The sequence below is a fragment of the Lynx canadensis genome, chromosome A1, assembly GCF_007474595.2.
Source record: "Lynx canadensis isolate LIC74 chromosome A1, mLynCan4.pri.v2, whole genome shotgun sequence".
Taxonomy (NCBI): Eukaryota; Metazoa; Chordata; class Mammalia; order Carnivora; family Felidae; genus Lynx; species Lynx canadensis.
The window spans coordinates 73,584,957-73,599,960 of NC_044303.2; the positions used below are offsets into that span (position 1 = coordinate 73,584,957).

A 15,004-nucleotide genomic window follows, 5' to 3' on the forward strand; every position below is an offset into this window, starting at 1 on the left:
TTGTTGTGGCTTTTTCATTTTTGTTTTAAAATTGCACTGCAGTCCCTTGCTCTGCGTGCCATTAAGCATATGTGAAGTTGATGGCTTTTTTCCCCTAATAGTTCTATATCTGTGATTTGCTGTTACTTGCTTCCTTGCTAATTCTAATGTGTTTTCTTTTCTTTCAGATTTAGAAACAAAGGGCTCAACAGAACCAGAAGAATGCAGGCATGTCACTTGCAAATCTTTTGGTAACTCTGAATTGTTTTCCACAAAGTGAGAATCTACTACCCTTTTCGGGTTTCCACCAGATGGTAAGTCACACTCTGTCATGGTGTTGAAAATGTTATCAAATGATGAGTTCTCTGCTTTGGGAGGTGGACTCTCGGCACCCATAGGGGCTGTTATGGCATGTTCTGTTTGGCTGGGTTTCTCGAGTTCCTCGCCTTCTCTAGGAGCCATCTGGAGGCTAGTCTGCAAGGCAGTTTGTGCAAACCATTTTTGGTGCTGAGCATCTTGCTCCTGTGTTAAACTGCTCAGTGCTGTGTACTGTTCGTCAAGGTGGGTCTCCTTCGCTTGACATGCATCGGGCCAGAGATGCTGGGTATGCTGCGAAGCTGCCTCTAGCAATGTTTTCTGCTCCACTTCCTCTCCGTCTTTCACTTTTTCTTCTTGGTCATGGAATGCACTACACTTATCAAAGAAATCAACATACCGTGGTCTCACTTCCTCTGCTAATTGCCCTTGCTTTAACTGAGCGTGACAGAAGCTGTTTGTCTCTCCTTGTAATCTGCTATGCATAGGAGAAAAAAGGCTACTTATAAAGTCATATACCAATCCATTAGCTTGGTTGATCTTCTCCAACTTGGCCTTCGCCTCGGAGTCCAATTTCTTTCTATGACCTGTGCTATTAAATACTTGTGAAACTGACGGCTTCACTGTATTCGTTGGTACAGACTTGGGCTTCACTGGACATTCTGTGTGTGAGAATCGTACTCTGTTTTTATTCACTTTTGAGTGAGTTAAAACAGGCATGTGGCAATTAAAAGTCTCTGAATACATTGCTGGTAAATCTTTTGGTAGTTCTGCCTTTGTGTCTGCAAAAAAGTAACCCATTTCCCTTGTATCATTTCCATAATCTAAAACATCACTTTCTCTTGTTTGGTTTATAGGGTCTCCAATCACTGATTTTCCTGATGTCGGAAGAGGTATCTCCGCATCTGCAGTGCGTTTTAAGTCTGCTTGTGTTGCTAGGCTTTTCTTCATATTCTCAACATGAAATAGATCCATTATTGGGGTGTCAACAGACTCCACAAGACTTTCTCCAGATGTAACTGGTTGAGGCATTTCTTCCTCTGTTCTGAACTCCTTCTCGGGATTTGCATTCAATCTGAGGTGCCAGGGACCATGAAGGACTGCTTCTGGTCGAGCTGCTTCGTCCCCTCTCACTTCATCTTGCAATTTAGCTTCTTCTAGTGTGTTTCCAGGGTCATTTCCTTTATTAATAAAATTGGAATGCTTTTCTTCCCTTTCATCCTCTGATTCCTCTTGGTTTGGCTTGGTATGGCCGGGATTCTCCGCATTGAGTCTGCTGTGTGTTCTAATACGAGGCACAGTAGACATGTGGGGGTAAGTAACATTCACAAGCACATCAGACACAATTTTATCTTGCAGTATCTGTTTAGTTATGATTTTAAAATTGCCTCTCAATCTTCTCCTAAGACTTGGTATACCATTCCTACTGATATTAGGCATCAGTAAATTTGCTGGCTTCTTTACTTTCATAATGACAAGTTTGGGACCGAGTACCGTTTTTGCTCCTGACCATTTTCTTCTGATTTTCTGCCTTTTGAAAGATAATAAAGGAAGTGTGCGGATGATGAACAACCCCAGGGCAGCTGCAGGGAAAACTCGTTTTAAGTCTTCCTTTTCCTCCGCAATATGATCATCTGGTATCTTTCTGGGGCTTCCACCAAATGGGACATCACGTTCTGTTGTATCAGTTATAACACCACCCACTGGTGAGTTCTCTAGCACTGTAAGAGGATTCTTCGCATCTGCAGTCTCTCTACCTGTAGGTCTGTCCGTGATTTGCTTTACCTGAACTTGAAATGGATCCATTGTGGGGCATGGACCAGTCCCCACAATTGTTTCTGTAGAAAGAGTTTGTGGTTGTACCTCTTGCTCTTTATTTGGGTTTTTTCTACTACCTGAACTGCTCTGTTTAATTTCAAATCTGACATATTTAGGCTTCTGCTTTAGTTGCAGGCTGACCCTGAAATCTTGCTTCAGCTGTGGAACTGCTTCTTGTAAAGTTGGTTCCTCTTCCTCTCTGTCATGTTCTTGTGGCTTTTTAATACATCTCTCCTCAATGTATTTTGCATCCGATGCTTTCTTTTCATCTGGTAATTTCTCTTGCTCTACCACTGAATAACTAAACCCTGTTGTCGATGTATCTGTCTTGGCTTTTAATCTGCTCCGCATTTCCGTATCAGGCGGCCCAGAAATGGTAGTGTCAGTGGCATTGTGAAACGTTGCAAATATTCTTTTATCTTGCATATTTATGTGGCTTCTCGTGTTACATTGCAGTCTCTCACTTTCACTTGGGTCATCATATTCTGTCACATGAAGGATTAATGGTTTCTTTTCCTTCATAACTGTCTCTTCTGTACTCTCTTGAGTTTTTACACTTGCTACTTGCTCACTGCTTTTATGCTCTTTAGTTCCTAGTGAAATGAGCAAATTGACCTCTGAAGTCTCCAGAACAATTTCCAGAAAATCTCTTTCCTTCTGTATATTTCTGTTTGGAAAGCACCTTTGTGTTTCTGGTGAATTAGTTGGTAACTCCTCTCCATTTGAAAGTGGAAGATGGGAATTCTCTTTACTTTTTAGGTCTTCCCGTGTTTTCATTCTTCTGTTTGATTCCATTTCAGGAGAGGAAGCAAATTTTTGCCAACGTTCTGATATAGCTTCTTCTAAAGGTGACTCATGCTTTGGAATATGCAGGTCAGATGTTTTTTTACTATTGGGGGCATGGAACTCTGCAATACCAATTTCTTTTTCTTGTGTAATTGGGTCTTTAAGAGATTGTTTATTCTTCCAGTTTGTTTCTATTAATAAAGAACAAGGTGCTTTTAATGGAAAAGTATTGACCATGAAAGGCTCTTCTAGCCAGGATGGAAGTTTTGCTGAGATGTTTTTTTGTCCTTCATTTTCTCTGCCATGCTGCTTTACATTTTTAGCATTGCCTGAGGTTCCTCTTTTCTCAACAGACCCCACACAACTGACATTCTCTGCATCTAGTGTCTTGTTTTGCTTCAGCAGAGAATGTCTACGTCCTGTTACACCTGGCATGACTTCTACTAGTTTTTTTCTGGAATACCTCTTACTATAAGGAGGAACAAGCTTGGAAAAGTAAAGAAGATGCAAAGCTATATCTGATACACCTTTCCTTGGATGTAATTCTTTCTTCTTAGCATTATGTTTGCATCCTAACTTGCCAGGTTTTGAAGTGTGGCATACTGTCATTTGAAATACCCATGGAGTTGGTGGTTTCTTCGACTTTTGAGATGAAACTTTGCGACTAAGTTTACTTTTACCGTGTAATGCTTTTCTCCAGTTTTTCTGCCTTTCAAAGGTAAGTGAAAGAGGCACTGAGCTATATACAGAATACTGGTTTAATTCTGAAGAAGCAATTTGTTTCTGGCCCTCTGGCTTTACACTCCTTATTTGGAGCATCCCTTCTGCAAATGAATTTGGACTTACAGTTAAAACTAGAAATCTGGCATTCTTAAAAATAGCATTTTGCCCCTGCGTTAAATGTTTAATCTGGTTTGAATCTTGAAACCAAACAGAAGAATATTGGGTCTCATGTAAGTGTTTATTATCAGACTCTAAGCCCTTGATTGAATGTTGAGTCTCAACAGAATGTGGGACATTAACCAAATGTTGGCTTCTGCCCAGAACTTGGGTCTGGAAGGAGTCTTGTGTGCTGCTGGAAAATGGCTTCCTAATCAAATCCTGAGGCAGAGCAAAATACCTGGCCATGATATCAGGCTGGCTGTTGACTGATTCTTGGTTGTTAACAAATTGCTGGGCTTGACTAGTAAATCTGGCTTCATAAAAACCTTGATTCTGAGTAGCATTTTGTACTGGAAAAGAATCTTGTGCTTGGGTAGGAATATGCATTCCAAAAGAATGTTGATTTTGAATCAAGGACTCTTGAGGTCTTGAGTATGGATAAGTAGTTTTACTCTCTAAGATAGTTTTGGGTTTTAAAGGAATTTGATTTCTCACAGTTTCTTCCAGAAGTCTGACTTGGTCTCTGGAAAGAAATAAGTGGGCAGGAGGACATGGTGCCATATCTAGACCTTCACTTTCTCTAGAGATGCTAGAGCATCTTGAAAAGTTAAAGTCAGAAGAAAATGCTGGATTTTTATTTTTGTTGGTTTTCAATATTGCAAATAATTTCCTTGATGAAAATTGTGCTGTTTCATGTTCATTTTCATATCCTCTATGGCTAAGAAAAAATTCCTTTACTTCTGAATGAAACAGTGACAAAGATGAGCTAGTCCCATGTGAAGATGGCATACGACTTTCACTAGAGTAACTTACTTGATATTTACTTTCACTAGTACCTGACCATATTACTTCATCTGTTGGTGAAACTCTATCTTCAAAGTTACCTTCCTTGTCTTCAGTTTTAAGTGATGAAGTAATTGTTCTTACTGAAAACTCATCAACTCTGAATATAAGAAAACAGTTTGTAAATGAGTTGTCATTTAAGACATATTTCAAACAAGAACTCTCTTATAGATTTAAGGTAACTCGGGGCGCCTGGGTGGCGCAGTCGGTTAAGCATCCGACTTCAGCCAGGTCACGATCTCGCGGTCTGTGAGTTCGAGCCCCGCGTCGGGCTCTGGGATGATGGCTCAGAGCCTGGAGCCTGTTTCCGATTCTGTGTCTCCCTCTCTCTCTGCCCCTCCCCCGTTCATGCTCTGTCTCTCTCTGTCCCCCCAAAAAATAAATAAATATTGGAAAAAAAAAAAGTAAAAAAAAAAAAAATATATAAGGTAACTCAATAGAGTATAAGAACACAGCTCAATATAAAGATGAATTGAAAAGTCATTATTCACATTACAGAATAACTCATAACCTAGTTCCACTCATTGAATAAATCAATCCACTGACAAAGTGAAGTAAATTATTCTCATTTCTCAGAGAATGAGGGATTTTTACCTCAAAAACCTATCCCAAAGTCTATTTTAAAAATTTATTTATTTATTTTGAGAGAGAGAGAGAGAACAAGTAAGGGAGGGGCAGAGAGAGAGAGAGAGACAGAGAATCCCAAGTGGGCTTTCCATTGTCAACACAGAGCCCAACTCGGGGCTCAATCCCATGAACTGTGAGATCATGACCTGAGCTGAATCAAAGAGTTGGAAGCTGGACGAACTGAGCCACCCAGGTGCCCCTCAAAGTCAACTTTTGACAGCAAAGAGTCAAAGTTGCAAGTTAAAATTACAGTAAAACTTTGGTTTGTGAGCATAATTTGTTCTGGAAACATGCTTGTAATCCAAAACACTTGTATATCAAAGCAAATTTTCCCCTAAGAAATAATGGAAACTCAAGTGATTCATTCTTCAACCCAAAAATATTCATATAAAATGATTACAATACTGTAATATAATAGAAAATAATAAAGGAAATACAAAATATGAAAAAAAAATAAATTAACCTGCACTTACCTTTGAAAACCCTCGTGGCTGGTATGAGGGAGACAAGAGAACGGTTATTGTGTAGAACAACTTTCACTATCACTGACAGTCTCACTGCTATCTATTGGCTCAATGGACTCTTTTTCTGCATGGGGGCCATTTTATATACTCGCATGGATGTTGACTACAGTACAGTATTAATAAATTCTTGTCATACACTGTATTTAATGTAACTGGAAATAAGACAGCAGAGGAAAGGGTCTGTATCTGCAGGCAGCCTGACCTAGAATGAAGCAAAGTATTCCTAAGCTTACTGTTGTGTGGAAAAACAAAGGACTGTCCATAGGTACTTTGAAGTGACAAAAAATACACTAGTGCCAGTTGTGGGCACCTTCCAAAGTTCTGAAAAATCACTGCTTTCTGCCAAACACTGTAGCCTGAGACCAAGCATCCGAGCATGGGAGATGATCACCCACAATCTCGCAGAGAAAAAGAGAGAGAGAGAGAGGGAGAAGAATCATTGTGATCATGTGACATTCGGTGTCATGTACTACCCACATTGCAAAACATCACTCATTTATCAAGTTAAAAAGTATCAAATGTTTGCTTGTCTTGTAGAACACTTGCAGACCAAGTTACTCACAATCCAAGGTTTTATTGTATATCCTTTTACAAGAAATATCAGTTTGTTTCTGTTCTCTACATGAAAATTTGACAAGAATAAAAATATTCTTTTTTTTAAGTTTATTTATTTATGTTGAGAGAGAGTAACAGACAGAAAGTATGTGTGCATGACAGCAGGGGAAGGGCAGAGAGTGAGGGAGAGAAAGAATCCCAAGCAGGCTCCATGCTGTCAGTGAGGTGCCTGGTGTGGGGCTCGATCTCTCGAACTGTGAGATCATGACCTGAGCTGAAATCAAGAGTTGGATTTAACCAACTGAGCCACCCAGGCACCCAAAGGTTAAAAATATTCTTATGGATGGGCGCCTGGGTGGCTCCGTCAGTTAAGCATCTGACTTCAGCTCAGGTCATGATCTCACAGTTTGTGAGTTCAAGCTCCATGTCGGGCTCTGTGCTGACAGCTCAGAGCCTGGAGCCTGCTTTGGATTCTGTGTCTCCGTCCCCCTCTGCCTCTCTCTCTCTCTCTCTCTCTCTCTCTCTCTCTCTCTCTCAAAAATAAATACATATTAAAAAAATTTTTTTAAATATTCTTGTGGAAATTTATTAGATACAACAGAAGAGTGTCCAATACCATAAACTAACTGTAGCTTTCTATATATAAACCCAGATTATTTTAACAGCTGTTTATTTCTGATTGAGAGAAAAGCCTACATGTTAGGTCAGTGCTTCTCAGCACAATTTTGGATTGGAATAATGATCATGGAAGTGGACTCTCTAACATCTATTCTACATCAAATGATTAGACTAAGTCTAACATAGTAATCTCGTTTCCACTTCCAAGTGATTAGGTTAGGTGCGGACATGAACTGATCCTAGAATAAGACAAAGATTTGTAAGGACTTATGGAGAAAGCTGCCTTGTTCCTAAGAAAGACACAGAGAAAAATGGCCTTTTACTTCCTCTGGACATTGCTGCTCTGATTTTGAAACTCTGATAGCCACCTTTCCACCCACCTCAAGATAAAACTAACACTGAGAAAGGCAAAGGGAGAGATACAGGACCTTAATGAACTTGTTGGTCTACTGTATCAATCCATTCTGCAGCCTATTCTGCCTCAGGATTCCCATTATATAATATCATAAATTCTCTTAGTATGACAGTGTGCATCATGGTTTTCTGTTCCCTGGGAATGAAAATATCCTAACAGATACAGGAAGGATACATAAGCATTCTGGGGAATCAAGTGACTCCAATAAGTTACACCAGTGTCGAGACATAATTAGGATAAAATTTCATCAGGACAAGAATGTGATTATTCACTTAAGGTTGAACAAATAATGAGAATATAAGAAATACAGAAAATTGATGTCTGCATGTTTCAGGAAAAAGAGGAAAGCTTAAATGCAAGACATGTATTTCAGCAAAAATACTGTGTTTTTAAACATAATAAGACAATAGTAGATAATTCTCATATGTTGAGCCAACCATGCATTCCTAGAAACAATCTCACTTGGTCACAGTGTATACTCCCTTTAATATGCCGCTGGATTTGGGTCGCTAGTATGTTTTTGAGGATTTTGCTTCTACATTTATAAGGTATATGGGTCTGATACCTATCTTGCACACCAGCTCTACGTACTGTCCATTTGATGACCTCCCAGGCCATCGTATTCTCCTGGTTTCCTATTAACTCCCTGGTGTCTCCTTCTCAGTGTCCTTTGATGGCTCCTCTTCTTCTTCCCGATCACCTTGAAGTGTCTCAGGACTCAGTCCTTGTTCCTTTTTTCTTCACACAGTCCCTCTGAAATCTCATCCTCTCTTGTAACTTTTAATATTGCCCATATGCCAACAACCACCAGACCTAGTATCTCTACCAAACATCTTTTCCAAAACACTTATCCACTATCTCCATTGGATATCAACTCAGTATCTCTAATTCAACAAATGCAAAACAAAATTCCTGATCTCCCCATCAAAACCTGCTCCCCTCAGTTTTCTTCATCTGGGTTTTTGACCACTGCATCTTTCTACATGCTCAGGCCAAAACTGTCAGGACTCATTTTTGTCCCCTCTCTCTCTCACACCCGCACCCCGTTGACTCTACTTTTCTAAGCACATTCTGAAATCAACCACTTTGCACCACGTCCCACTGCTGCCACCCTGGTATCAGTCACCTTTATCTCTCACTTGGATTATTTTCAATAGCCCGCCCATCTGCTTAGACCCTTGACTAAATATAGTCTACTCTCAACTGGCAGAATAATCCTTTAAAAATAAAAGATAGACAGAGGTGCCTGGGTGGCTCAGCCAGTTGGGCGTCCGACGCTCAGTTTCGGCTCAAGTGATGACCTCATTGTATCCTGAGTTTGAGCCCCACATTGGGCTCTGTGCTGGTGGTGCAGATCCTGGTTGGGATTCTCTCTCTCACTCTCTCTCTCTCTCTCTGCCCCTCCCCTATTCATGCTGTCTCTGTCTCCCTCAAGATAAATGAATAAACTTAAAAAAAATTTTTTTTTTAACATAGAAGACAGAACAGGGGCGCCTGGGTGGCTAAGTCAGTCAAGCATCTGATTTATGATTTCTGCTCAGGTCCTGATCTCACGGTTCCTTAGTTGAAGACCTGCATGTGGAGCCTACTTGGGATTCTCTCTCTCTCCTTCTCTCTCTCTCTCTCTGCCCCTCCTGTGTGTGCTCACTCTCTCTCTCAAAAATAAGTAAACTTTAAAAAATAAAATAAAATAAACTCTACAAAATAAAATGTAAGGCAAGAATCATTGCTTTTGTATTCAGTAATAGATCTCAGGGGCCAACAGCAATGCCTGGCACATAGTTGGAACTCGGTAAACATTTGCTAAGTGACCACTCACAGCCTGTAGGTTTCTGATTATTAACCCTCATCCACAACAAGCTGACCCAGACATACAATCGAACCCTTTCTTTTAGTTTAGTAAGTGGGGGTGGGGGACGGAAATCCACATACACAAACCACCCATAAATGTGGCTCAGAATTGAAGGCAGAAATGGAGGGAAGTTGGTTACAGCAACACAAATAGCACCCACTTAAACATTAGACATGTCTCTCCACTTTTGAAATGCCCTTTGGCCTCTCCCCAGCAATCTCAATTGGCCTTCAAAGTTTTAAAAAGAAATCCCCACACTCCTAGGAAAAGACTAACAGGTCTATAGCCATGATAACAAGTAAATATCCATAGTTGTAAATCCATTAAGTCATTCAATGGACTGTAGTCCTAGGACAGTCCTCTAGTCATAGTAACAAATAAATACAAAATCTGTTTTTAAATCCTTTTATCAATGATAACTCCCTTTAGGAGATACACTTTTAAAATAACCCGTCATTGACAGCTCCTAGCTTTGAAAGTCATATAATGGTGGCAAACTCTCCCAGGAACACACTTCTGAGGCTGTGGTCAATCTCGAAACAAACCATCCCCCAAAACCTGATCAATGTAAGATAAGCGAGACTACGCTGGGCCAGCAGGGCTCTCCCTGATCTCAGATACTGAGTGCTGGTCTCATCCTTCAATGTCCATTATGCCATTCAGTCCTGAGCCTCACCTCTTTCCCCCTGCTCCTCCTTCCTCTATGCTCACCCCTCCACCCTTCTCTTCTCTCCCATCTCATAAGCAAGACAGAATTCACTCAGTCTCTGATGCGATGCACTTTGACCAGTGTTATGCATGGGCTTCTACCAATATTCAAGCAGTTTCCCTTCAGAATAATTAAAGATGCTCTCCTAAACATAGCTCTGTCCCCCCAAAATAATTCTGGTACCAGGGCAAAGTATTTTTGCTTTGTTACACATCTCATTCTAACTAAGAGGCAATTCTTCTATCTGCTATTTGAAAAGTAAGGAAATGGAGTATCAGTGAGTTTAAACCAAGATCATAGTATCATTAAGAGGAGGAACTATGTGGGGCGCCTGGGTGGCGCAGTCGGTTAAGCGTCCGACATCAGCCAGGTCACGATCTCACGGTCCGGGAGTTCGAGCCCCGCGTCAGGCTCTGGGCTGATGGCTGGGAGCCTGGAGCCTGTTTCCGATTCTGTGTCTCCCTCTCTCTCTGCCCCTCCCCCGTTCATGCTCTGTCTCTCTCTGTCACAAAAATAAATAAACGTTGGAAAAAAAAAAAAAAGAGGAGGAACTATGATCTAAACCCAGACTTTTTAAAATTCAAAATGTGTGTTTTATCACTACAATATGCTGCCCACCACCATAGGAGCCATATATTTTCCCAGTAATAATCATAATTGATTGCACAAGCCCTGCCGTTTCTTATTTCCTTCCATCTACTCGTGTCCTGGAATACCCTCCTTACCCTCCTAAATGGCTGTATTTTTTTAATTAATTTATTTATTCCAAAGGAGAGAGAGAGATGCAGAGAGAGAGAGAGAGAGAGAGAGAGAATCCCAAGCAGGCTCCATGCTGTCAGCACAGAGCCCAACACATGGCTTGATCCCATGAACTGTGAGATCATAACCTGAGCAGAAATCACCCAGGCACACCCTGCTGTCCTTTTTTGATTGATTTTTATTTATTCTTTAAAATTCAGCTCCAGGGGTGCCTTGATGGCTGAGTTGGCTAAAGTACCAGCTTCAGCTCAGGTCATCATCTTGTGGTTTGTGACTTCAAGCCCCGCATCAGGCTCTGCACTAACAATGCAGAGCCTGCTTGGGATTCTCTCTCCCTCTCTCTGCCCCTGCCCCTCTCTCTCTCTCTCTCTCTCTCTCTCTCAACATAAATAAATAAACTTTACAAAAATAAATAAATAAAATTCAGCTCCAGCATAACCTTCTTCATGAAGCCATCCCCAACACACCTGCTGGCTTAAGTATCTCCTCAATATTCTCTTAATGTATCTATCATCATGCTACCATACTGCAATGCAATTATCCTTTATGTATATGTCTCCTCCACAAGAAAGTAAGCTTCTTGGGGTGCATGGGTGGCTCAGTCAGTTAAGCGTCCGACTTAGGCTTAGGTCATGATCTTGAGGTTCATGAGTTTGAGCCCCATGTTGGTCTCTGTGCTGACAGCTCAGAGCCTGGAGCCTGCTTCAGATTCTCTGCCTCCCTCTCTCTGCCCTTCCCCCACTCATGCTCTGTCTCTCTCCCTCAAAAATAAACATTAAAAAACATTAAAAGGAAAAAAGTGAGCTTGTGGAGAACAGACACTGTCTCATTGTTTGTAACCCAGTATCAAACACAATGTTCATTGTAGACGATATATCTAATAATTGTCGAATTGGTTTTGATAAGAGCAATTCAAATATTAATAGCAGTTAAGACTAGTGCTGTCATATTTAATCCCTAGCATCCTTTGGGATGCTTTGGGATTGTATAAACAGAGTGTCACTTTTGCAGAACCCAGCTTAGGGTTTCTTGGCTTGCGGTAGGTGCTAAATGATATTTTTTTCAATTGAATGATCAGAACTGGTGTTACTGCTTCTTTGTGTGTGGGGGGGAAAGAGATTGGATAGGGAAGCAAGTTACTAAACCTCTGTAAATGTTCTTTTTCCTCATTTGTATAAGCAGTAATAATACACCTCCTTGGAAGGTTAATTTTAATAGCATATGAAAAGTCATTAACACAGCTTGGAACAGAGCAACCATTAAAATCAATGTTCAACTGAATTATGACTTCGAAGAGCTGTGGTCTTTTTTACATATGGGAAAACGCTTTTCTGTAATTCAGATGTAAATGCAATTTTGAATAGAACAAACCCAACCTGTTTCATTTAATTTCACAATGTATCACTTACCTTTCTTCCGAAGGTGAAGATGAACGAATTGACCAGTTATCTAGAGATAAGTGGGAAGTAAAAAAAAAAAAGTCAGGACACCAATAGAAGCAACTCCGGTTGAACAAGTTTTATATTAAAATATGAAATGATATAATATTTACCAAATTTCATGCTTTTCAGGCAACAGTCTTCCTTCTATTTCAAGGGAGACAATAAGATAAATGTTAAAGGAGTAACCCAAATATCAAAGTTAAATTTATAATTTATTCTCATGTGTGATTTTGAAGAACAGGGGAGAAAGAAATCAACCATTTGCTCTTACCTCCTGGGCCCCTGAACTACCTTTTTCTGGAAGTACAGGTTTCTTATGAAAGGATGTATAAATCTTTATGAGTATTATCTCAAAAATAATTCCTAGGAAAATTATAAAAAAGATTGCCATCCAGTCATTTTGAGTCCAGGACTCTACAAGTTCCCACAATGGCAAAAATGTATTATCTTCCAGTCTATTCCGCACCGCTCTTTTAAAGAAATAAAATTCCGTTGACATTTTTATGTAAAATGTGAAATAGGTTGAGGTCTCATTCTGAAGTCTTCGATTTTGGATGCTCCAAAACACAAAAAGGTGGTATGCCCATCTCATAACCCCATGCAATGCTCTGCCAGAAAAAAATGTCCAGTGCTGCTCAGTGTCTTGATCAAGTGCAGCAGCAGTGACGGGTCTGGGCCTACTCACAGCACGTGTCATAGTGGGTATTCAACTGAGCTCATATCAACTTACCTTAGCAATAATGAAAGCTCACTAGTGAGACATGTTTGGTGCTTTAGTAGTTTTTTAAATTTAAAAATTGTAAATAATCCTTTATTAATTTCACAAAAAGAAAATATAATTCTATAAACAATCCCTTCGTACAGTTGATTACTACCCTGTAATTCAAAAAATGCAGAACAAACTTGAATTAGACATAGCCATTTTCTAGTACCACCAGGAATACTGCATTTTGTGCTTGTGGTTAGGAAAATATGAATGTACTGTTGACAGAGTTAGTAAAAAACAGAACAAAAAACTAAAGGAAATGCTGCAGTTTGAGTTTCAGACAGATACCAAATCATTTTTTAGTATGTCTCACTGTCACTGGGTGAGATATTATTGTCTGTCTCTTATGGGCCTGCCTGATTTTGTTTTCTTAAGATAGAACATCCCATTTTATACTTCTTTTTGCCAGAGGGGCCTGTTAGCAATGTTCCTCAACAATCTACTGTTACATGCTGAAAACCAAAGGTACATTCTGGAATCGTCTGGTGGTGAATTCCCTTTTTGCCCTATCTCTAGTGATTCCAAAGAACGGCTCCTTGTGAGGCTTCCTGATGTCAGAATTCGCATGTATTTAAGAGCCAGGTTTAAGTACTGCTCACTTTCCCTCAAAGTCTAGAAGGCAGACTCAATTTCTCTTGCCTGACAGCAGGCATTCTCTAACTCATTTAATGTGAACTACTGTAAACAGTACTCAATGTCTTAACACTTTATAGTTCCTGAGACCTTGCAGAGCTTTATGGCACTGAATCCCTGATTAGTATGCCTCAGACTAGCTCTGTAAGAACTGACAAGGAACCGCTCATGCTGATGGGGAATGTGCAAGAGGTAAAGAATATCCTCCTTTAAATTTTTTTTTTTTTTTTTGAACGTTTATTTATTTTTTTGGGGACAGAGAGAGACAGAGCATGAGCGGGGGAGGGGCAGAGAGAGACGGAGACACAGAATCGGAAACAGGCTCCAGGCTCTGAGCCATCAGCCCAGAGCCTGATGCGGGGCTCGAACTCACGGACCGCGAGATCGTGACCTGGCTGAAGTCGGACGCTTAACCGACTGCGCCACCCAGGCGCCCCAAGAATATCCTCCTTTAGAGCTCTGTCATGTTTGTTCCTATGGGCTTGCCTACTAGGGGCGCCTGGGTGGTTCAGTCAGTTAAGCTTCCGACTCTTGGTTTCAGCTCAGGTCATGATCTCACGGTTCGTGAATTCGAGCCCCGTGTCGGGCTCTGCACTGATGGCACAGAACCTGCTTGGGATTCTCTCTCTCCCTCTCTCTCTGCCCCTTCCCCTACTCACACACTTTCTCTCAAAAATAAACTTAAAAAAAAAAAAGTCACCTAATTCTGAGTGTAGACACTGATGTCCTTTACACCAGAAACCTCTTCCTGTGTTAATCTCAAGTAAACTGCATAAAAAGTAAAGTGCTAAACTGGATTTATTTCTTAAAATTATGAAGACAATAAAAAAATAAAATAATGAACACCAGAGAAATTCCATCACTAATAGGAACATAGACACAAGAGAACACTCCAAAAAAATTCTGTTTAAGTTTTAAAATATCTATTATATGTACCAAGGTCACATTCTTCACACTATTTGGACATTGTGAAACTAAGCTTTTCCTTTTTTTTAAAAATTTTTTTTTACATTATCTATTTTCGAGAGAGAGAGAGACAGAGCATGAGCAGGGGAGGGGCAGAGAGAGAGAGGGAGACACAGAATCTGAAGCAGGCTCCAGGCTCTGAGCTGTCAGCACAGAGCCTGACGCGGGGCTCGAACCCACAAACCGTGAGATCATGACTTGAGCCGAAGTCGGACACTTAATCGACTGAGCCACCCAGGTGCCCCTAGGCTTTTCCTTTTTTATGTATCAGGAAAAAGTCCCAATAATAGGTGTATAAAACAGCAATATAAAACCAGGGACTGCTCATAGTGGTTAGAAATTCTCCCTTTATAAATATCTTAGTTCAATTACAACAAATATTCAATAATGAATATGTAAAGCACTGAACAACTAAAAAGGGCTCTATGGATACAAAGATCAGTGAAAATCATTCCCTGACATGGGGTATTTGTGATGTGCAAATATGCCAATAATTTACTGAAAAGGCAGCATGT

At 40.4% G+C, this 15,004-nt stretch overlaps 1 protein-coding gene across 1 annotated transcript in view; it reads right to left on the reverse strand.

Moving 5' to 3' along the window:
- Positions 1–12,679, reverse strand: part of CCDC168 (coiled-coil domain containing 168) — a 30,411-nt gene extending 17,732 nt beyond the window's left edge. Inside the window, exons 1-3 of the mRNA XM_030308974.1 lie at positions 12,383–12,679; positions 12,092–12,131; positions 345–4,723 (exon numbers count right to left, since the gene is read on the reverse strand). Coding sequence (XP_030164834.1) covers positions 345–4,723; positions 12,092–12,131; positions 12,383–12,623 — 4,660 coding nt within the window. The 5' untranslated portion in view covers positions 12,624–12,679. The remainder of the gene's footprint in view (positions 1–344; positions 4,724–12,091; positions 12,132–12,382) is intronic.
- Between the last annotated feature and the right edge of the window lie 2,325 nt (positions 12,680–15,004).